A 24919-nucleotide genomic window follows, 5' to 3' on the forward strand; every position below is an offset into this window, starting at 1 on the left:
GGATCTGCCAGTATGGTCCCAGAGGAGCTTTTATTTAATCTGTGTCCTACTACCAATATTACTGCTGCATTTCTGCATTAACCAATTTTGAATTTGTGTTCTCTCTTGCTAAAATCCTGTACATTCACTACAACAACAGATCCAACAACCATCCATTCATATATTCACTAATCATTTAATTAGGAACACCTGTTATTCATGCAATTGTCCAATCACCCAATCATGTGGCAGGGGTGCAGTCCATAAAATCATGCAGATACTGGCCAGGAGGATCAATTAATGTTCAATTAATGTTAATGTTCAAAATGGGTAAAAAATGTGATCTGTGGCATAATTGTTGGTGCCAGGCAGGCCGGTTTGAATATTTCTGAAACTGCTGGTCTCCTGGGATACTCAGAATTGTGAGAAAAACAAACAAACAAAAAAACATCCAGTGAGCAGCAGTTCTGCAGACGGGTGTCCTGTGTCCTGTTGATGTGAGAGGTCAAAAGGGAATGGCTGGACTGATACAATCTTACAGAAAGGCAGCTGTAATACAGATCCACCTCTCTTTACAATTGCATCTCAGAATGCACGACACATCGAACCTTGAGATGGATGGGCTACAACAGCAGAAGACCATGTTGGGTTTTACTCCTGTCAGCCAAGAACAGAAATCTGATGTAGCAGTGGACACAGCCTGGACAAATGCACAATTGAAGACTGGAAAAACCTAGCCTGGTCTGATGAATCGAGATTTCTGTTGAGGCACGCAGACAGTTGAATTTGGCATCAACAGCATGAGTACATGAACCCAACCTGCCTTGTCAACAGTCCTGGCTGATGGTGGTGGTGTAATGGTGTGGGGAATGTTTTATTGGCACACTTTGCACCCCTTAATACCAATCAGTCATGTTGTGAATGCCCCAGTCTATCTGAGTATTGTTGTTGACCATGTGCATCCCTTTATGGCTTCAATTTACCATCTTCTAATGGCTACTTCCACCATGATAATGCACCATGTCAAAAAGCAAAAGTCGTCTCAAACTGGTTTGACAAGGAGTCCTTTGTTTTTCTGTTGGCCCAGTCACCAGATCTGCATCCAATAGAACACCTTTGGGATGTGGTGGAAAGGGAGATTGGCATGAATTCAGCTGTACAGCTGACAAATCTGCAGAAATGATGTGATGTAATCATATCAACATGTGCCAGAAGATGTTTCCAGCATCTTGAAGAATTGAGGCTATTGACAGCAAATCGAGGCTCTTCCCAGTATGAGTATAGTCTTTCCTAATAAAGTGATTGATGCATGTATATAGAATTAAATTCCATGGAAATTTTCATTCATATCAACACTCTTCCAAATCAAACTTAGAAAAGGGAGTTGCCCAATCATTGAGATCCACATGAAATGCTGGTTTGAAGGATACAAAGCTATTTGGTTGGCTAACAAGGTAACGTTAGCTAGTTATACATACATAAAATAAAGATGGATAGATTTATAATGTACTAAGCTTAACACAAATGCCTTTTACATATAGTATGTCATATCGTATAATGAATAGCTGAGTAGCTAAGTAATTATCCCTGGAGTGACAGTAGAGCTATGAAGTCGGTCTCTCCAGTCTACAGAAAGCTGTGGGGAGTCAAGTCAGCCTTTCCACTCAGAAAGGCCAACTGGTGCCAAGGGGATGTAAGTGAGACCAGGCTTGCCCTATGGGTATTTTCAAATGGCTGAACCTTTGGCCAGCATGTAGGGGACCATTGCTTTATGGAGGAGTCGCCTCCCACTGATGGCCAGGTTCATCCAGTGAGAAAGCCACCTTCAGGTGTGTGTGCTGAGCAGGACTGCACAAATGTTGACTAACACCAGTCCCCTGCTCATCTTTACACCCCTCATTATTTCTCTCCAGGGGAAAGGGACTGATTATTTTCTTGAAGCATGGATAAGGTTACTCATAATTAATATGAATGCACTTAATTGTCATGGATCACAAGACACAGGAAATCCACATTTGGTTTGCTACTCTTCTGACGCCACTATGTTAATGTAACCTTTGTACGGTATGTTATCTTATACTGGAAATAACCATGAAGTAGATGGCAGAGCAGAGCAGTGCATTCATGCTTGTTTTAATCCATACCTTACAATAATGATCAGCCTGTTTGTCTTTAAATATTGGTATTTGGGGAAGTTATTATGAATCTAAAGAACTTAAATGCATATCTACCTCTAAGCTCAATTTGGTTTAGGAGTAAAATAACTTTTTAGATATATATATATTTTATATAGCAGAGCCATCCTTTCTCTGCAGGAGGTTAAATGTTTTTAAAAATATCCACTCAGTTATCATCTCTTTGGACTTAGTGTCTTGGCCAATAAATGGCGTCTGAATGTTTATGTTAAAGGAAACACTATTACAATGGCTTACTTCATCACAGTTAATCTGGGGAATACCCTGAAAATGGGCTGACAAAAAACAAAGAAAAACAAATGAACAGTAATTTACAGAAATGTGTTATTTTCTTTTTAAGTTTGTTATACAGTCAATGTTTCAGCTTAGATTGGCAATTTTGATATGAGCATTTAAAATACTGCCTGTTTATGTTAAATTAATAGCTTACATGATTAGCAATCTTAAACTATCTAACAATCGGATGCAGAGGGTCTACTTACATGTATTCCAACCTTACCATCTATTGTTGTATTTGTATGTATCATGTGCTGATGACTCAAGAAACATCAGTGTCACTTGGATGTGTGATGGGTAAATGCAGCCCTGAATATTTAATTAAAACAAAGTTAGCAATTTTAAATCCATTCATAGTATTTATATAAAATAACTAATTTTGTGATTGTGTCTTTAAACACAGGAGACATTTTTTGACATTTGTTTGATGATATATTTAAATCAAAACCATTGCATTGCTTCATTAAGCATTCAATTTTATTCTGTACACATGAAATGAAAGTCTCACCATCAAAGTGTTTTTGGTCTTCACAGTGCTTACCACTGCTTTTTGTTTTTCATGTGATGTTTGGGCAGCCTGCTAATTTGCTCCCAGAGGCCTGTGTTTGTCTAATAGTTTAATTGGCTAGGCTGTGCACCTGTTTGGCAGCACAGGTGGCCACAGGGCCATTGTGCTAGGGGCCTTATCTCCCAGGCAGTCCCACACAGGTGTGTGGCATGCAGCCTTTGCAGATCTGCCCACAGATGGCATTGCCTGGAGCATCCGCTGCATACTCTGTTTCCACTCTCTTTCTCCTCATCTGCCATGTTTTCCACTTCTCTTTCTGTCAAAATTTCCCCAGCCAATTATTTATCCTCTACTTCATTCTCCCCCTTTTTAATTTTGTCATTTGGATACACGCTTCTTAATTTAGAAGTGTCAGATTGACTAGCCACTTTTCATTAATTTCTTAATCCACTGACATGAAGTGAGATGCCAACTCACAGAAAATTACAACCCTCTTATTTTCTCATTTAGTGGCAGAGAAATCCTTGGGTGTTTCAGTTTGGCTTTCTTTTTTACACACTTTTCACAGTTTTCTCACTCACTATGTTGCACATGCAAAAACTGATAAGATCCATGTAAAATATATCAATTAACTTAATATCTCAATAGGCAAAACATTTTTCTATTTTCTGTTTACAGTTGCTACAGCAAAAACTCAACTATTTTGTATCATGAATGCTTAAATACTGGTTTTGCATGAGCAGGACTACACTACCTTTACACTATATTTGGTCATTTCAGTTCAAGGCAGCTCAAAAGAAGTACAGTTAAACCTCACTTCCTGTGATCTAACTCAACTGCTGCTCCATCAATAGACTTTCCAATATAAAAATAGAGTGGTTTTGGGCAGCAGAGCACAAATCCATGGCCCCAACCTTTGAGTTCCTTATGTTTAGCCCTCAGCATTACACTATGACTCTGTCAAATCCCGACAGTGATTTCCATATTAGATCTGCTAGCTCTCAGATCCCTAAGACATATTTAAGCAAAATTGGACTGGGCTCCTAACTTTTCATTATGTGAAGTCTTCACGGTACATGTCAGACATTTTCTCCGGGGCATTTTCTTGTGGGGTCTTTTTGTGGAGGTGGGAGACATTTGCTGACACCACAGTTTGTCTCTGTGTCTGGATGCTCAAGGTGTGGGTTGTTGTGATGATCTTGCTGCTCTGCCACACAGGGTGTCTCTGAGTCTGAATCAATCCTACCAGCTTTTCTCAGCTGAATGCTTGCAGCTAAGCACCAAGGGTTGCATGGAACACTGGCCGTGGGTTTTTTACGAGCTACAGTGCCTGTTAACATAAAGCTGCTCGTCCTATTGACTGTCTGTCCTAATGGCCAGTGTGATAAAGCATAGAGCAACCCCCTGAGAAACACTGACATTTCTGCTGAGTATGGTGGTGATGCTCCCCATACAATGATTGAACAAAGATATTCAAAGAACTCAGATTCCCTTACTGTACTTGATTGTCACTACATTTTATGTGTCTGGTCCATACTCATACAGTTACAATCAAGACGATTAAAGGGTGTCAAAAAAGCCATTCCCTTTGCACAAATGTTTTATTATTATTATTATTATTAGCACTAACTTGTACTCTTATATACCCAACACCTCCTCCCTTGGCCTTCTCTCTCCACTGTGTGCACAACAGCCAATTAACACCAGCACAAAGGAGCAGATCCATTTGTCCATCTGCTATTGTGCCTGCTCAAACAAATATTGCAATCTAAAAGTCTCACAGGCTGTGTGTGCCCCCTTGACAGCTCAGGCCGGAAATCTTGTTTGGCACAAACGCAAAGTGTGAATCTCAAAGCAGTTGCAATGAGTTAACACTGCACTGATGAATGATACTCGTATGATTTTGATTTTGGTGTCGTGGACATCAGTGAGCCTGGTCTGTCTGACATAGAGTCTTCACAAAGATGAATAACTGTTTCAACTCTGTCATTTTTAAGCTCCTTATCTGAGTGAATCATCCATAATTGATCCCCTGTATTCACTTTGTTATTCTGGGCAGTGATTTTGTGAGCTGAATCAGACTCCATGTCAATTTGAAAATTTTAAATATAGTATTAAAAGGCCTGATATCCTAAGTAGATTTCAGGAAGACCATTCTCTAGACCCTTAGTGTTATTACGACTCTCAACCACCCTCCAAGCCTTAGACAAGTTTGTGCAGTCATTTGTCAAGGAGAAATAAGATAAGATTTGGAAATTACATAATTATTTAGTAGCAGTCTATAGGCAGAGATTTCTCTGGTGCTTTCATTTTAACAGTAAGAAAAATAATTCACCCATTAGTAAATTCCATTTTTTTGTCTTTTAGTTTTCAGGATGGTACAGTCAGTCTCGTTTTATAGCATTCAAACAGTTTTATATGACAGTAAAATTTGGCATGAATCTTATGACACTGTCTTCAACGGACGTGACGAGCAGTCAGAAATGAGAAAGTTAACTAGTTTTTACCCTTGTGGCTGACTTCAGAGTTGACGTTCGCCCTTCTTCCTCGGAGGCAGTGAAAACGATTTCGGAGACATAAATGTCCTCAGTGTCTGAGTATATTTTAAGAGTGATGCCTATTTGATTTTATGACACCATCTGTTAACCTCCAAGATAGCCGTATCTGTTATGGCCCCAGAGTGATACATACATAATTCAGAAATATCTGATTTGAATTCCTTATTTAGTTGGAAATTGTCTTGCACAGGTAAAGGAAATAACTGGCATGTTCCAATCATATACTGTCCATTTCATTGTGTCTTTTTCCTCATTCTGCTTTTAATTTGTGCCATTCTTTATATGTGGAAAATGTGATCCCTTCAGACGCAATACAATATGTTATAGTGCACATCGTTTGTGTGTTAATATGTATTTTAACAATACAGCTTGACAAATTACTTGACATATAAATAAAGTTGCAAAATTCTAGAAATATTCTCATGTTTTCTGCTATGTGGGACATAACCTTGAACCCCATTTGACCCAATTTAATAAGCATGAAAGAGCAGGATATCTGTCCAATCTGGTCCACATTCTCATCTACTGTTATGTTTAGGAATAAAAGCATTCATCAACTTTACTAACCGACAAAAGTCATCTTGTCTTCTCCATGATTTAGGAGAGCTCTAGAGCTGTCCTAATGTTTTAGTAGTTTCCAGCAGATATCAAATAATAACACAAACATTCTTGGAGGTGTACACTGACAATCTGCAAAGGCTTTTTTTTATACATCAACTGTAAAAGGTAGCAGCAACAAAAGCTTGAACAAAATGGCAACTTCATGGCTTTGAACGTAGAAGAAAATTATATCCTTTCTGTCAAAGAAGTGCTTGCCACTGCATTTCCTTCACCTCCTTGAAAGATGAAACTCATCACTGCAGAACCCTGAGGAACCTTTCTCTCATCTTACACAACACATACAAATTCACAGTGCACCCAACAATTAAATTACATGGTCCAATCAACCAGCAATTTGCCAGTTGTACTACTGGTTTCATACCTTCACTTAACGCTGTGGATTGTGGAATGTTTTGCACTTTGCGGTGGGTCATTTCAAAGTATGCAGGTAGCATTTTGTATACAGACACAAACTATAGACAGATGCACAATGCCCTCATTCAGTTTTGTTTTCCATCCTTACAGACACAGGCACACATAAATGCACACAGAATTTCTGCGCGTGCTTGGCTACACCACCGGTGACATTGTTGGAGTGCTGACCCCAGCAATACTGTTCTGAGACTGTTACTTCCTTTTGTACCAATATCAAACATCAGTACTACCCCAGTTGGTTCTGTAAATAGGTCCTCTGTTGTATCTTAATGAAGTTGTTTTGCATTATATTGTTATTTTGAAACAGAAGAAGATAAACAGTTTATCTGCACAGTATGTGTTATATGCAGATTTTTGAATTGTCCAGTCATTAGATGTTTTCAGCTGTGACGCATTACATTTAAGAACTGTGCGAGCCTGCAGGAGATAGAGCCCTGAGATATTATCAGGACGGCTAAGTGGAATGACTTAGCACTTGTCACTTTGATGGAGAGAGTTCATGTTACCTGGATTTACATGTGAAGGATATCAGGCGCTTATTGTTCTCTTTCAGGGACGCGCAGGGACAGCAATGGTTTTGGCTCTATGTATGTGTAAATGCTGAATTGACAGGGTATCTATTATACTCAAGGCATTTCAGTAGTTTCTTGGCAACCTCATTTTACCTTGGTTCTACCATATCCATCAACAATCTCTTAAATATTTAATTCACTTTTGTGTGAGGTGAAGCTTTCTGCGAATCAGGGTCAACAAAACAAAAGAGGAAACTGTGTGGTGGATTATAAGAATTCTATGAGGGATTTGTGAAGAAAAATGTGTTTTTGTCATTGATACTGGTTATAAGTTTACTATATTTGTGTGTGTCTTCTTTTGCTGTCTGGATATGTCTCATGTAGTTTAATAGCTAGAATTTTATTGTATGGCATTATAACCAATTTGATAGCTTGTGCAAATGTTGGAGAGTCGTACATACTATTTTAGATTTTGATATAGCATTTTTTTAGAGCAGCTAGCTTGTGTGAAGACCTCATGGGACATCTGGAGTGGCAAAAAAGCAAAACATTTTTAACATTTTAAACAAGAGACTGAGTTTTATATGAGCTCAGTTATTGCTCTGATAACAGTAAAACAGTCAAATTTCCTTAAAAAGAAAATGAACCCTGTGTGACCACATATCTCTTAGGATTCATTCAGCACTTCTGTGATTTATAATTTTTTTTAATTGCAAGCGGCCAAATAAAGGCCACAGCCATTAATGCTGAAATTCTTAGGGGGATAGTTTTTTAATCAAATAAGTCAAAGCTATAAATAATAAAAAAAACTCACAAATAAAAGTTGTTGCTGTTAACAGTTATTTTTGAAATGCATTATTTTTTTTAGATGCAATGAACAGGAAACTACAGTTAATATTTTGTATCTAATATCGGCCATCTGATATTCCCTGTGCATTATAGTTATTTCAGCTGGCTATTAAATTGATCAGAATATAATATAGCTCCATGTTTGGCATGATAAGTCACTAAGTAGACACTGGTGGTGCTTGGTTTCAAGCTATAATGTTCAGAGCTATTTGTTGCACAGAACATTGGGCGTCAATTAGAGTACTGTAGCACTGAATAGGCCAGTAGTCCCACAGAGGGACAGTTGCATGGCTTTTCCTGTAATACTATATGAAAGATATTGCACTTGCTCAGGATCTTTCAATAATGAAGCTCCCCACCTAACCATGATAAAATAATAAAAGTGGTCTATAGATTGAAATCAATGCATGTACCAGCCATCTAACCACGAGACCAGTGATCAGTCAAACAGAAAGCGTGAGAGAGTGTCTGCCTCTCACTGTATCTGTTGCTCTCGAGTCACTCGCTGTGGCTGCTGATTTGCATGAGTAATCTTTTCATCATGTACGAACATTTCTCTTGCCAAGTATTCGCAGAACTCTACACACTCTTCACTTTCCTTTCCGTACCCCTTGGTATGACATTTTGTCCTCTAGTTTAGCGATATACAGAACTCTATACACTGTCACTACTTGTATTCTCTTGAGCAAGATACGAACACAACTTGAAGTGGTGCCAGGAGTACCACTTTGTCCACTGGTACAATGGATGCATGCTGTAAGTGTGCACTGTAATAGGATTATATGTGTGATGACTGAGGTGCCTTTGCAACTTATTTAGTTCATTCCTTTTTTCAGTGTTTCAGTGAAGTACCTTGAAGCACAGTCTGAGTAAGCTGTGTCAAGACTCTCTGAATGATGGAGTGAGGATGTGATTGATTGAATGTCAAAGTTTTCATTTAAAGAAGGCTCAATCTTGTTTACCTTGAAAATGCTGTACATATTGTGCACACATGCCACTATGCATGCAGGTATTTTATCATGGTGGCTCAGTGCTGAGCACTGTCACTGTTTAAGGTGTATCTGTGTGGAGTTTACATGTTCTGGGATTTTCTCTAAGTTTGCCCTGTGTTAAATTGGTGACCTGCCTCTCACGAAATGCATGATGGGATAGGCTCCACACCCCAGTGACCTAAACTAGATTAGCAGTATAGAAATAGGATGGATTGGATTTTGGATTTGCTCATGAATAACTGCATTTGTTATGGCAGCACGTATCAGAGAGTAATGCCTTTTAGGAAACAAATGTTATTTGACTGGAAGACAAGTGGTCATCTCAATCCAAGATATTTTGACTTTGTTGACTAAAAGCTGAGACAGGGTTTTGTCGAGGCGTCAATCAAATGCAGAAGGCTATAAAAGAATTCAAGGTTCCCAAGAGCACAGTGGCCTCCATTATTATAAACTGAAGAAGTTTGGAACAACCAGGACTCTCTAGAGCTGTCCGCCCAGCCAAAGCGAGCAATCGTGTAAGAAGTGCCTTGGTAAGAGAGGTGACCAAGAACCTGATGGTCACTTTCGCTGAGCTCCAGAGATCCTGTTTAGAGATGGGAGAAAGTTTCCAAAAGACAACCTTTACTGCAATGTTAGACAAGATGTAAAACTCTCCTCAATGAAAGACACATGAACACATGGTGGTGGCAGCATCATGCTGTGGGAAAGTTTTTCAGCATCGGGGACTAGGAGACTGGTCAGGGGTAAGGGAAAGCTCAACGGAGAGCATCCAGGACTGGGCCCATGGTTCACATTCCAACAGCACAATGACCCTAATCCCACAGCCAAGACAATGCAGGAGTGGCTTAGGGACAACTCTGTGAAGGTCCTTGCCAGAGCCCTGACTTGAACCCAATCAAATAACCTGAAAATGGCTGTCCACCAACGGTCCCCATCCGTCCTGACAGAGCATGAGAGGATGTCCAGAGAAGAATGGCAGAAAATCCCCAAATCCAGTTTTGCAAAGCTGGTCATGTCATACCCAAGAACACTTGAGGCTGTTATCGCTGCCAAAGGTGTTTCAAATAAGTACTAAGTTCTGAGTAAAGCATTCAGACCCTTTACTTGGGTCAATATGATATTGAAGTTTTTCTCTTTTATTAAATGTGCAAATATTTCTTAAATTTTTGCTGTCATTATGGGGTATTTAGTGTAAATTGATGAGGGGAAAAAAATAATTAAAGGATTTTAGCATGAGGCCGAAACATAAGATGTGGAAAAAAAGGTTCTGAATATTTTCGTAATGCACTCTACATCTTGCCAGTAAAAATCTTATTTATATATAAACACTTATATGTGGGCCAAACTCTTAGATTTTCAGTGCATACATTTTATAGCAGTTAACATAACTACAACATAATTTCATCTAGCTAGCACAAAATATAAAATAAGAAATTGCTTCCCTAAGACCGACCATGAATTTTTCATTTTGCCTGCGGAATATACATGATTGCAGAAAGTAACACAATTTGGTGGCACTTAACTAGAGGATTATAGCCATCAATATTAGATGAACAAGTTCTCCCCAAGTTAATGAAATCCTTGGATGTATGCCCACATTAGAAGAAGAGACTGATAAGGGAAGGATTCGATCTCTTGTTCCTTTAATGTGTTTAATGTGAATCGCTACATTGATATTTTAATGGCCCCAAGAAACAAGCACACATTATGTTTGACCAAACACAAGCTTTAGCCACCTCTACAGTTCAGGTTTTGCTGCTCCCCCTCCTAAGCAGTAAGGGATATCTGATTAGAAATCCCACTGATAATACTGTAAGCTTGTAAATGTTATTGTTGATACACAATGTTCTAATGAGGGAAAGGTAGAAACAGATTATTAGATTATGATAACTGCAAGTAATAGTAGTATAACACACACACACATACTAGTAGTGGTGTTACTAGTATTGTTATTTGTGTTAGTTGTAATAGTATGTTGTCCACCGAGGCACTTTTACTGATGAACAGGGATAGAGCATTTCATAGCCTCAGGACAAACACTGTAGAAGTACCATCTCTCATTTTCTTTGTGGTAACTTTGGGGACATTTAGAAGGCAAGCTGCAGAGGACCTAAGGGTATACGTGAGGGGACAGAAAATGATAGACAGTCTGAGATGTAGGGAGGAGTCAAAACACTTAGTGCATGAAAAACCTTGGAGGGACTGCATTATGTTGTAACCTGCAGCAAAATGTACATTTTTGATGAAAAATTTACTGTGCAGACGCTTCCAATCTCTCTTTTCTTTTATGCTTGTCCTGTTTCAGTCCAACAACTATATATTAAAGTTTTAATTAGCACAACTTCTCCATTGAAGATATATATTAGCAAAGCTCTTTTTTCGTGAGTAGCTGGTACTTACAATAATTCCTACAAGTTGTTTTTTTTACAAGAGTGTAAATGTTTGTTCTAGATTAATCTTCATCTTTTCTCTTTAGCTCTCACTGCATGTAATGATGGTCAGTAAAGCTTTTTGGTGTCAAACTATACCAGTCCTGCCCCGTGAGTACCCAAAGATACCGGTGGTGTAATGAAATGGATGGATGAAAAAATTGATCATATCATCAACAAAATCTCAACCAAGTGGCTATGTGAGAAGTATGGAATGGGAGTTGTCTGGCTTTTTCTCAAAGTTGGAGCTTTTGTGTTGAAAAAATGTTTAGCATTTAGAGTAGAAACATCGTAAGGAATTTCTGGCTCACTCTGACCACTGGAGTGGCTTTTCAGTCTGTTTCTGTTGGTAACAATGAGTCAAATGATGGTTTCCCTGCCTGGTTGTTGTGTGACAGCGTGTGTGTGTATTAATGAAATATGTCCTTTTTCTCGTGTTTTCCTCCAAATCCTCCCTTCCTTATCAGTGCTTTTTTCACACACCTTGTTCAGGTGACACAGCATTCCCAGAATCCCAAATTGCAGTTCCACACACAATTTCTCCTCACAAATATTGGTTCCATTTCCTGCTCTCTGAAGGCTATTACCATCATTACTAAGGAGCATAAACAAAGATGTTGCTTTACTGAATTGTGCTCCCTCAGCCATGTCACCTACTTTCCCTCTTTGTTGCCCTAGTCATTTACTACAGTCATTTACTCCTACCTCCTCCGTAACACAAATACATATAACTGCATTATTATTTGGGAGTAAACTGAGCCAGTTGGTTCTTCCTTATTGTATCACCTTAAAGATGTGCAAAGCACGTGCTGGAAGGAAACATTCAAACTGGAAGGCTTTTTGTAAACAGACATTTATAAATGTACAACATAATGATGTTTTGTTTTCATTAAGAAAACAGGTCATCATCATACACTACGGTAAAGAGTAATAACATATAAATTGGTTCCTCTCATCTGCTAGTGCAATTTGAGTAATGGTGGGGTGTAGTGTGTGCTAATTTAGTCACAGATCAAAGAAATATCTCACCTCAACTTCACCAGTTGCCTCAGGCTAGAGCATCTCTTCCCTGATTGAGGGTCTCTTCCGACTCACTGAGTCAATACAAATGACTTTAATACTCAAACCATTATTATTTCAAATCATTGTCAAAAAGGCGGGATAAATCATTGACTTATGCCCCGTTAATGTCAGAAAATTGCTCCATGCATTTTGTGTTATTGACAGTTAGGGGCCTGAAAACAAGTAATGCTAATGACATAATCTGGCTGTGACCACACTGTCCCTCCCACCCTTCTCTTGCCCGGCTTAGACAAACAGGCTCATCTGCACTGGATCATTTGCCGTCTCCTGATACGCTATGGTTTATAGCCAATTATCTCTCGCGAATCATTATTGATTACTGTGTTATCTTTCTTGCATTGCTTAATCTTTTGGCACAGGAACATAGCAGCTCACAGGGGGGCCTGAATACAAACTGCTTTGCAATTGGAATACTAACTAAAGAGGGGTGGGTGTTCATTTTCTTGCAAATGGGTACAGTTGAATTTCAGACTGTATTCAGTATCATGGAGGGCAGGGTGGTTTTTCATTTGTAGCTCTTCCTGTTAGGAATTAAAAAACACTACAACAGTCAATTTATCTAAGTGAGTGTTAAACCTTTGATATTAGTCTGAATGACTGATTTCCCCTGAGGTTAATACAATATTGCTTCTATTTGTTTCCTTCTGTGAATCAACATGGCTTACAATAAACCAGCAATGCAATAACAATTTTGACAGAATATTGTGTAACTGATGTTTGTGTGTCTGTCTTGTGTTTCTAGTTGGGTTAATAACTTTGGTCATGAGGGTCTTGGACTTCTTCTGGATGCTTTGGAGAGGCTGCTGGACAAGAAACAGTGAGTGATCTGCTTTGACATCCTGTGTCTGTGTCATTTTTATAGTAGTGCGTTCTGTTCTTGTAATCACCATATCTTTTTCAATTTGTTTTTTAGGCAAGAGAATATTGATAAACGGAACCAGCATAAACTTATCCAATGCTTGAAGGCTTTCATGAACAATAAGGTTTGTAAGAGTCGACGAAGAGAAGATGATCCATCCAGTCGATTAATTAGATAATGATCTCTTTTAATGTCTGCGTAGTGAAATGATATTGCACCGGCGCCATCCTAAATGACCTGAAATGATTCGAAAAGAGTTAGTGCCCTGAAATTTTTATTTAATTTGAATTCACTAACGCAAGCAAAGGTAATGTTTAATGTTTTTGTTACCCATTAAATAACAAGGCCACTCTGTGTACACTTATAGTAGACATCTTAGAAGTTATTAGAAATTTCTACTTGTGCTTCAGATGGCTGGGATTCTAAACATTTGAATCTGGACTCTGACAAGCCTGCGATAATGGGACAGAAAATACCATTTCTAGCCCACAGTCTCAGATCTTTTAATTATCCTTTTTGGGAAGGTCTGGCTCATTTCTCAAAAGTGACACACATTTCAAGGATAGATGAACTATTGATATTGCTTCTCTTAGAGTTAATCCCCACACGTGGTCATCTTTACCCGTTCCTTCAGTTGTGAGGAGACTAAAAGGTACAGGAGACTATAAGTATTTGTCCCTATAGTCCTGTCCTGAATTGAATTAATTCATCATCCTCTCCATTTTCTCCCATGGCCTCGTTGTCCCTGCTTAAAAGAAAATTAAGGCTAACTATAACTTACGTACATTAGAGCTTCTTTGTATAATTCATTTTTTACTTAAAGTGAAAGTTCTCCATGAATGCAAATGTTCTCATTAATTTATACCCAATGGACTTTTTTTCCTCTGTCCTACCTCCTCCCTTCCATGTTTCACAGTATGGACTGCAAAGGATCTTGGGAGATGAGCGGAGCCTGTTGCTGCTGGCACGAGCGATTGACCCCAAACAAACCAACATGATGACAGAGATTGTCAAAATTCTCTCTGCCTTCTGTATTATTGGAGAGGAAAACATGTAAGTGTAACTCACTTCGCCTGATCATTTGTCCCATTTCTTTCCTCACATCTTGCTCTTGCACACTTTTTCATGTCTTGCGTATCATTAAAGAGACATTTGTACAGTAGATAGACCATCATATTTCCATTCTCCAACATTTATATGATGTCAGGAGCTTTGATTTTATTTCCAGCTTTGTATGTTTTGAGATATTTTTTTACTGAGACTTAAATAAAATTCCATTTGTGGTCTTTAAAGCATGAGAAAACAAACAAAACTGACAAAAATCAGTTTAATCCACAGACCTTGCTTTTTAGTGTTTTTTTAAAAACTGTTTTAATCTTGAAACACAGTCCAGACATTTCAGGGACATATAGCTCAACCATTACAAATAAAACTAGAGGTATTTGCTTGATAGATACCTCTTTAGGTAAGTGGAAAAATGTATTTATTTTTTGATATGAGTGAACTAACCCTTTTGCATAGCCTCTATTTAAATTAATAAGTGAGTTTTCAGTATTCAAAGTTGAGTGAGGGACACATTTCTCCATTTTTTTCAGTATATAACATTATACAATTATACAATAACAATTTCAAAATCCTGACTAATGACAAAAAGTAATGATGAAAGGGATTCGGTCCATCTCTGCTATGTTTACACACTCTGTAATGTTTCTGAAACAGCAATAGGGATGGCTGCACCTTGTAAACACTGGAATATCACTAATGCCTTTGTCTTTTCCCGCTGGGTGGCATGTACTATATATACATATATATATATATATACGCACACAGAGATTTCACCACCGGCATACATCTGTACTCACTGTGTACATATGGTGCAGTTACAGATGACCTCAGACGGTACAGAAACCTACTGGGTCACATGGTCAGATGATGCAGTTTAGTCTGTTTAATGTGTTGAACTACTCAGTGTAGTTTGCCACAGATACACAACGTGGCTGACAGCTTATAAATTGGATTTAGGGGAGTGTTTTTTATTGTTTCCCTCAGGGCCAGACTAGAATAACAATGGCACTTCAAAGTCAGTCTGTATGCAGTGGTGGAAATAAACAAACCCACAAATTCTGTTGGAGAAGCTGAGTTCAGCAGTGTGTCTCTACATCTCTGACCATCCAAATAGGCCTTGATGCTTGTAGTTCTGAAGTTCTGACCCTCACTGTGCATGGTTCCCAAAATAGTTTTGAAGTTAAAGAATGTCAAGGAGTGTAAATCTTTGTCCTAACAGTAATTTAATCCAATATAATTATAATTTCTGGTAAATCACTTCAAAACCATTTTATTGGTTTACATTTATTGGTTTTTATTGATTCAGTTCAATTTCTAAAAATCACAGTTATCTTCAGTAACTGCTCCTAAAATGTATATCTATTAAACTGATGTTTACGATAGTGTGAGAATATACTTATCAGAAAATATACAGTACAATTCAGCATTTTCACTGAAAAGCATAAATGTATGTAAATATCCCATGATCTTGTGATATTGTGTGTTAATTGTATGAGGTAATAATAGACCTTCTTCACAGCAGACAGCATGACCTGTCATAGCAGAAAAGCATAGGTGAAGCTAATACAATAAACAACGGTTTTGTTTAAGTATTCCCACAAGCCACATGAGTGAACCAGTGTGCACAATACCTGGTCTGCCCTTGAAGTGATGTGCTTTTCATGTTCTTTTCCCAGTGTGTAGAGGGCGTGTTTTTGGGTCAAACAAGTTAGCTATGGGTAGCAAAAGCTGCCGCATCCTCTAAAGAAGACAGGTGATTACTTCAGTGGCTTCTTGGAAGTGGTATGCCAGTTTTGTGAAGTTAATAAAGTTTTATCAAGCTAGTTCTTCTTCAGGAAGTTGAATCACAGCATTTTAAAATAGATTATTGCTGATGTCAGCTTGTATATACATAAATATGTTGCTGAATTGATGCAATGAATTAATAATTGGACATAATAATTAGCATGTGGACACAATAACTATTTTTAAACAGACACACACTCTCTCTCTCTCTCTCTCTCTCTCACACTTCACTCTCAAAGTGATCAAGAAAAGTAAATATGGAGATCTCTGCCATGATCATAGAAAAAAAATGTACATATCCTGTAGAAGTGACAGCCAAAGGAGCTGAGCCGTCACTTTCTTGCTCAGAAACTTCTCTGCCAACCAATGTTGTGACGCTGACTCATGTTCAACACCCACTTCAGCTGACAGCATCAAAAGGGAACACGACAAGTTAAGCAGATCTATCTTGCCTGTTTTGAAGCGTCGTCTGAACTGGCTTTAAAGCTACTCAGTATGCAGCTCCCCTTGCTTGTCTGTGACTTTCTAACCCCTATCACAGAGTATGGCCATTCAATTTATCTCTCTGTCAGGCTTACTCCACACATACAGTCCTATTGGTCTCAGACACATGATCTCCCTCACTCACTAAGGAATGCTAGTATTTTGCCATCTTCAAAGTGTTATATTTTGGCATGATATAAGGTAATAAAAATGGCAACAGCCTTGGTGGCATGTGTGATAACACATGTTCACACATACATAAACTGGTATTTTAGCATTTGGCCTAGTGTGACTATTGATTTGTTTCTTAACTTATTTATTGTAACAGCAAGAGGAACTTGTATATCAGGCGAGAGGCAAGAGAGTAGGAAGGTTGAGGACAGGGAGTTAAGCTGTTCAGTTTCTCAACTGATGAAAGCAAAACAGCAAATGTGGCCCTTCCCTGCAGTGATAGAGAGGCCACCTGTTACCAGTTATTATGTAAGCATATTGTAAATCACTGTTTATGTAAGTGCTCATAAGACATCAATTTACTTTTATTACAGTCCTCTGTGTGTGTTTCCATGTGTGTAGCACAAACTTTCTCTTTCATTCACAAGTCAGAGGCTTAAATTGTCCAATGTTCTATTTAGCCAAGTTGCCTTGAGCCCTTGCAAGTACTCTAATTTGCTTACCTTCTCAATAGGTGTATTTGCACATTAGTCTGGCAGTCCCTGCAATAATTTGCACCCTTTTTTCACCGAGCCAAATACTCTCTACCACAATTGCTTTGACAAGTGAACACATTTGAAGTAAAACCCTGTTTTTGTCTAGCATCACCTTAGTAGAAAGCATGATGAAGTCAAAATTGGATACTGCTGCAATAATAGACCAGAATACATACAAAGAGATGGAAAGCAGCAGCGTTTGTCAGGGTGACCAAAGACTGGCGGAGTAAATGTCCACACCAACACACAAGGGAAGATAAGATACATGGTGTTTGAGCTGAAAATTGTGAGTAAATGTCCTGTCAGTGAGGTGATAAAAGTGTTTGTTGACTTTTTTGTTTGCCTGCTCCCTGCTCTCTGTTGTCTTCCAGCCTGGATAAGATTCTCGCTGCCATGACAATTGCTGCAGAGAGGAACAATAAAGAGAGATTTGCTTCAATTGTGGAAGGACTGGAGAACCACGAAGCCCAGCAACTCCAGGTTAGGAATTGCACACCAAGAAGCAATTAACATCACTCTTTAATAATCATCATTCATTCATCACTACCCTCTTAGTAGGTTATTTCCTTTGAACTGTAAACTTCATGGTTTAGTGGCCATTCCAATGATCAATACAATAACCACCTATGTTATCTTATCATACTGATCTAAATTCAGTATTATTCTGTGAAATATTTTCTTACTTAAATAGTCATACACACTAATTCATACTGGCCACAGTGGGCAGAAACCTGGCACAGTCCAGTGTCATTCACATGAACTGTTTTGCCTAGAAAACCACGTTTGATGCCAGGCAAGACGGAAATTGATAGTTGTCACTCTGGGACCTCAGCGTCAACTGTCTCCTTACATGCGTTTTTCTCTGCCTCTCTCTTCGTGCCGTAGCGGCCGCTTGTCAACCCTACAACACCTCTAGCACATGACGTGATCATGGGGCTATTGAAATGCATCCTGAGCTCCATCGCCACTGCTTTAATCAAAAACACCTGCTTCATTGATCTCCTCTACTGAACTACCCCATTCTTTTTGCAAACACCAGAAAAATGATAATAAAAAAGCAGAGATGTTGATTTCCTATAAGCTTTATGTCTTTTTTTTTCGTTCTTTCTCACATTTTTCCTCCTCTTACTGCCTTGCTCATTTTTGTCAGTTCTTACAAATTCCTCTCCTTGCTTTTTTCTATGCTGCAGTGAAGTTGGGTCTCAGAGGACTTGGTGTGAAAGGGCAACTGCAGCACCATACCTCTCTTCATTTTCATTAGTATTCTTCAACAGCAGGGAAAACTATACAACAGCAATAAAAACCCCACTTAAAACATGTTTTTGTGAAACCAAAAGTAGGGAATTACGAAAGGAATTACTTTTTTAACTGCAGGGATTGGGAAGTCATGAAGGAAAAGTCATGAAGGAAACTGATGAGGCGGGTGGCGCAAGAGAAAGTAGATATTCTTTTATTAGGGGGCTGTTGTTTTTCCTTTAAATTTTGCTGTTAATGAAATGAAGCTCTGCTAATTGTGAAGTAAATTAAAATGCTTTGCTGATGCAGGGGGCTCAAGGAAATTAATTGACTTTTTATCCAAAACCTGTGATGGGCTGTAGAACTAGACTTTGCTAATGTGATTAAAATGTGTTTTGCTGTAGTTCAGGCTATGCTTGTCTGCTGAGCATGAAAGAAACTCAGCATTTCAACATTAAAACCGTCCCAGCAGTGCCACTTTTAATTACAATGTTTAGAAACCCCCCCATGGCACTGCTGCAGCTCTGTAAACCTACACAGATAATGCCCCCACCTCCAACCCATCCACTTCCCACTCCGGTATATATGACTGAGGTATGTTTGAGGTATGTTTGAGGTGCTTGTAAGTATCCATCTGTATGCAGGAGAAGAGAAAGAATTTTTCATGAGCTCCATGGCTTTCTTCACTCTCATAAATTCTGTGAAGATTTGGTAGAGTTTCTTTTATGTTTCTGGCCTCTGGTGGATACAGTAAAATGTCAGGTTTCAGTGCACAGATCTTGCTTAGAAGCCCTCATGCCTTTCTGAAACATGGAGAAGTTTGCCATGTTTTGGGAGCGTGGCACAAGTGGTACATGCTCAGTGGCAGGGTGTCCTTTACTCTATCAAGCCTGTACTTTCCCAAGAGATTATACAGTATCCTATATCTGTATGGCATAACATCATGCGTTTTATCCCCATAACTGGCTAACACACACACTGCTGCTACAACTTCACAGTAACAGAAAAACAAACCAGTGCACTCCATATAGCTTTTGCTCATCTTTTCACAAGGCAGAAATTCAGAAAGCAGATATGGTTTATTTGGTTGTATCTTGTGTCAAGTAATTTGTTCAGATAGCACTAGATGGGGTGATCTGCTGTTGTAGGTTTATTTCCCTTAATGCAGGTGTATCTGCATGTTTGAGATTTTGTTGAAACTATTAAGCAAGAATATGTTAGAATCGAAATTCTAACCCTAACTCTAACACAGAAAAATAATCTGACGGAGGAAACCACACAGAATCAGCATTGTTGTGGCTCTTATTAATAACACATACAAGCCAACAGCACAGGGTCAAGGTTTCAGAAGACGTTTCACATTGTCCATGGGAATCCTTCAGCCTGCTATCGATTGTCTGTCCAAGGAAGACTGTCTTATCCATGGTTTGCTCCCCTGAAACACTTTCCTGCTCATTATAATTCATCAGCAATTTCCTCTTAACCCTATCCTCCACCTAACATACACACAGAAACACACACACATACTTAGAGGCTTTTTCCTTTCCAATAAATCCATTAATAATACACATCTAGTCAATAGACACACCAGGCCTTTACTTTCTACGGTTTCTCTTCTGGTCTCTCTCGCTCCATCAATACAATCATTTTTCTGTGATTTTGGTTTTGGAAAAGAAGCAAAGAGCAAATAATCACTCCATAACACACATTTATTTTTCTGAGACCAAACACACAATTTACAATGAAACTATTTAATATTGTATTAATATGTTTTATTTCTCATTTATTTTCTTATTTCCTAACCTTCTTTCTCTGTTTGTGTTTTTGTCTGTCTTCTCCACAGGTTGCTTGCATGCAGCTGATCAATGCTTTGGTCACGTCCCCTGATGACCTCGACTTCCGGATACATCTGCGCAATGAGTTCTTGAGATGTGGCCTCAAGAAGATCCTGCCGGTGAGTTATCAGACCAGATAATCCAGGTGTAGAATTAAACCCTCTTCACAAGATTCAAGAACTGGTAGCTTCATGAGTGACTTAAAATCACAAAGATATATATAAGGATAGGTTTTATTATAATTAATTTAATTAGTAGTTAAAGTAGTGGTATAATTAGTAGTGGTAGTAGCTTATGTCAAGTGTCATGCATTGCTAGCACCGCATCGCACAGGTCGTCCTGGCATCATTATCAGGGAGTTTACACTTCTTCACATGAGGCGAAGGCAGACAAGCTCCAACTCATCACTCAAGCTCTAGTTTGTAGCGCGTGGGGTGAACATGTCAAAGAGCCAGTTGCTAATAAGTCATCCCAGCTGCTCCTGTTGATTATTACTGTCATTACTTTAATTATCTTCAATTCTGCCCCCTGATATGAAAGAGTCTCAGTGTACAATCATTTATGAATGTTCAAGGCTTTTAATGCCGACATTCAAACTGACACGCTTTCATCTAATTATGAGTTACATTCAGGAGTCACTGTAGTAAAAAAAAAAAAGTGAACTCCACTGAAAAAAGAAGCCCAATTTGTTTTGTTCTTGTAGTCCTTGACGCATACATTTGGACCTCCTCCTCTTCTCTTTCTCTCCTTATTCGTGCACCTCCCTCTGAACCAGTGTTGCTTAAGACAGATGGTGCACCAAAAAAGCGGTGCGGTGTGATTGATACCTGCAGAAATTGGGTTACATTTGGCCCTGTCTCCATCTGTAAACTCCACTACCGGTGATTCATAGAGAAGTGGTAAAGAGCACCCCCATAGCCCCTCATGACTGGAACAGGTGTGTAGAAATAAGTACTGTCTGGGATGCGTGGTGAAAGGTTTTAGGGCATTTCAGTTCCCTGTTCTCTGTACAGCTGGAGCAGGGAAACCAATATTCTCCTACAGATTTTTAGAATATGTCTGGTTAACAGTAACATACAGTACAAGTCTGATGAGATTCAACAATACAAAGATTAGAGTAGTAAATCTTTAGGAGCTATATCTAAATTATTTCTTGCAGGTGCTGTGACTGTTTTTCATAATCTACACTGCTAGATTACCTTTTGTTCAACTTCACATTCTCAGCTATCTGCTATGTGTCTAATTTATTTTTAGGAGCTAAAAGAGACAGAGGAGCTGGACATCCAGCTCAAGGTTTTCAATGAGAACAAGGAGGAGGACTCTATCGAACTCTCCCACCGTCTGGACGACATCCGTGCTGAGATGGAATATCCTTTGTACTCCCTATGTGTGAACATACAGATGAATAGGCCTGCAGAACTAGCAGTGAGAGATGAGTGTAGATTGTGGGTTTCGTCAAGCTTTACAGGCCAGAGCCCCTCATGGCTTGATTCATTAGAGAAGGATTTGAGGAGCCAGAGCACAATATCCAACTCCACCTCTGACCAGGTATACTAGGTAAATAACCCTGTCATCTTAACATCCCACCTCTACTCTTCTTTTTATTTACTCTTCCCATCCTCTCCATCTCCTCTCATATCCGCCTCACTTTTTGTTCCTGTCCATTAAAATTGGGTTAAGTAGGACTTCTGCAAGACACGAGGAAGATATCAAACAGACATATGCTTTCTTGTTCTTACCATTTATTATGCATAGTAGACAATTAAATATTTTTTTGTGCAACGATATTGTACTTCATGGTCAAGGTTTCTTCAGTATAAGTACTATCACTCCTTGTCTCTCTGCCCCATTTAGGAAATGTGAATTTTCTTCTCCATCTCTCTACCAATGGCCATTTAACTCCAAACATGCAGAGTAGAAGTTAATAAGGTGAGCAGTAATTTAGTCTCAGTTGGAAACTTCTTCAAGCATCCTGCAGAAGAACCTTTAATAATTCACAAATCTTCTCTAAGGCTATGTATGAATGGCTGACATTGTGAGCCGACAAACCAGACGCTGACATTGTTATGCAGATGTTCATTCTCACAACCTTTTCTTTCACCAAATCCCACAGTTCTAGCACGGGCACAAAGTGCTGCTGTGAGTGACAGTTTCTGTTGACACATGTAGTTGAGGGGAGGAGGTTGTGTATGTGTGTAGAGAGAAGATGGAGAGAGAAAAAAATGCACCTGGATTAATGATGTGCTTGAGCAGGTTCACAAATGAGAAGGCCAATGTTTGTTTCCAAGGACAATGCGGTATTGATCTGTGAGTTCTGAGCATGATTCGAATGTCTAGGCTATCCTTTGTCCCTTTGCCTGCATAGCACGCACACACACGCGCACGTGTGCGCGCGCGCGCGCACACACACACACACACACACACATAAATGCATAATATCACGCAGGTAGTACTTCTACTACCTGAGCATTGCATATGTGTCTTGTTTCTTCCAGCAGTTTCATGAATATTAACCTGGAGAGGCTAGTCTCCTCTGTGTCCGGCCTAGGTCCAGGTGCTGAGGAGGTGACTCCAGGCCACTAATGAATATTAATGAGCTGTGGAATGGTGATTGATTGACCTCACCACTGACTGGCCTACATCACACTTGACTGCCGCTCATGTTTATTCATTATTTGGAGATAGAGTGTAAAGAGAGATAGACAGAGAGAGAGCAAGCAAGCGTAGAGGGGGTGTCATCGAATGGATTGGCATTCTACATTAGGTTTATGTCTGCAGCTTAGTGATAGATGAAGCTAGTTGGATACTTTCCCAGTCTGAGCTCCTTCTCATGTCCTCTCAAATGCTGCTGTGGTGATGCTATAATTGAATCTCGCAGGATTGGTAATTCTCCCAGGCTTCATACTCAGCTAATACAAGGGAGGGAAATGATACTTTAGAGGAGCCTTATTCCCATCCCTCTCTCTAAAAATTTGATATGGGATAGGAGTTTAATTACAGACATTGTTGAAATTAATAGGAAAAGTGTCAAAATGTATTTAAAAGAATCGATCTGCTCCAATTGCTGCGGTTGCTTTGTTTTGTATGGATGATAGCATGAGAAATGGAGAATGCAGTTCAGTGCTGTTTAAAAAAATATCTGATATATTTCGATACTCTCAAAGAATCATTGTTCATTAGCAGCTGATGACACCTGACATAATAATATGAAATAATGTTGACCCCTGTTTAATTTAATTGATGCTTAGGATTCCTAACATTAGCTATATATATATATATGTAGCTATAATCAGCCTATACAACACGCTTATATTTTTAGTAGAAATATTACTGTTGCTCTGGTGATCTGTTTAGCCTCAATTTGGCTTTTATTTTATCTGGATCCTTAAGATCATCCACATCCATGTGCATTGCACTGATGTTTTCTGTGCCAAAGGCAGAAGGGAGGAGTGTCACAACATATCCTGCCACTGTGTTGAAAATGCCACTTCATCGCTTTGCAGTCAGTATGTTGAACTATGTAAATATTTTAGCACACATTGTCAAGATTCACACTTCGTGTTATGATTGCAATCCAGTTTTCATCTCTGCGAGCTTAACAGTGCACTATCTCCTTAGTTTTGTTTTTTTCTGCATGTGTGCACATATCTGAGAGGCTTATTCCACTTTTTCAAACAAGATGAGTCTCCGTGGGGAAATCCTCCTTTCTCAAGCAAACAAATTAAATGAGCTCCAAATCATTCATTTTCCTGGGTTCTTTACTTCTCAGAGCTACACTTTTACAACACTGGTAGAAGTTTGAGAAACATAAGTTGGTTATTTTCTTTTCTTTTCGTTTCAATATTGTACTACAAATCGACCATTAACAGAAATTTGAGTTTGAAATGTGACTCAATGTACATGCTTATCCTGTTGTAAACTATATGTGAAGTTGTTCTTACATTTCAAAGATTTTTCTGTTCTTTGAATAAGAAGCATTTCTAATAAATACTTTCTAAAACAAATACTTAGCAAATAATCAAGAAATATGTATAGTACATAACGGAAGAATAACAAGTAAGACAGTTGGATTTAACATCTCTTTTAGATGTCAAAGCCATCTCTACTTCCTCCTGGGGAAAGCAAACCTAAGACACATAATCAATACCTTTTGCAAATTTAATAACATGAATTTTCACTCCTGAGTACATGTCAGTTTCAATCTGAGAACCGAATCGCAGCCCCTGCGAATGTTCAGCTCCCCATCATTCTTGTCTCAAACATTCAAACCAGTGAGTTTTTCATGTAATTAATTTCCACTATCTTGAAAGGTTCGGAGTGACAGGTAAACCGGAGGGAGAATTCTTTATTGCCAATCCCCCTCCTCAAGTTAGTTGTTTACACTGTTTTAGCTCCCCTGAGAAAGAGTGGATAAGAGGAATCACATCTCCGTTTGTTTTTGCACAATGATGCTTGTCAAAAAACCTGAAGTGAGGAACTGGGGAAAAAAAGAAAATGTTATAAAGAAAAAAGAACTAATACAAATTTAAATGT

The 24919-nt window shown here is 38.8% G+C and overlaps 1 protein-coding gene across 6 annotated transcripts in view; it reads left to right on the top strand.

The window, feature by feature from the left end:
• Positions 1–24919, top strand: part of diaph2 (diaphanous-related formin 2) — a 372424-nt gene that overhangs the window by 95137 nt on the left and 252368 nt on the right. For all 6 annotated transcript variants that reach the window (XM_056382907.1, XM_056382908.1, XM_056382912.1 and 3 more), the window contains 6 exons: positions 13159–13233; positions 13330–13399; positions 14192–14328; positions 17687–17795; positions 20395–20505; positions 21641–21753. In XM_056382907.1, the coding sequence (XP_056238882.1) occupies positions 13159–13233; positions 13330–13399; positions 14192–14328; positions 17687–17795; positions 20395–20505; positions 21641–21753 (615 nt within the window). The remainder of the gene's footprint in view (positions 1–13158; positions 13234–13329; positions 13400–14191; positions 14329–17686; positions 17796–20394; positions 20506–21640; positions 21754–24919) is intronic.

The sequence above is a fragment of the Seriola aureovittata genome, chromosome 8, assembly GCF_021018895.1.
Source record: "Seriola aureovittata isolate HTS-2021-v1 ecotype China chromosome 8, ASM2101889v1, whole genome shotgun sequence".
NCBI lineage: Eukaryota > Metazoa > Chordata > Actinopteri > Carangiformes > Carangidae > Seriola > Seriola aureovittata.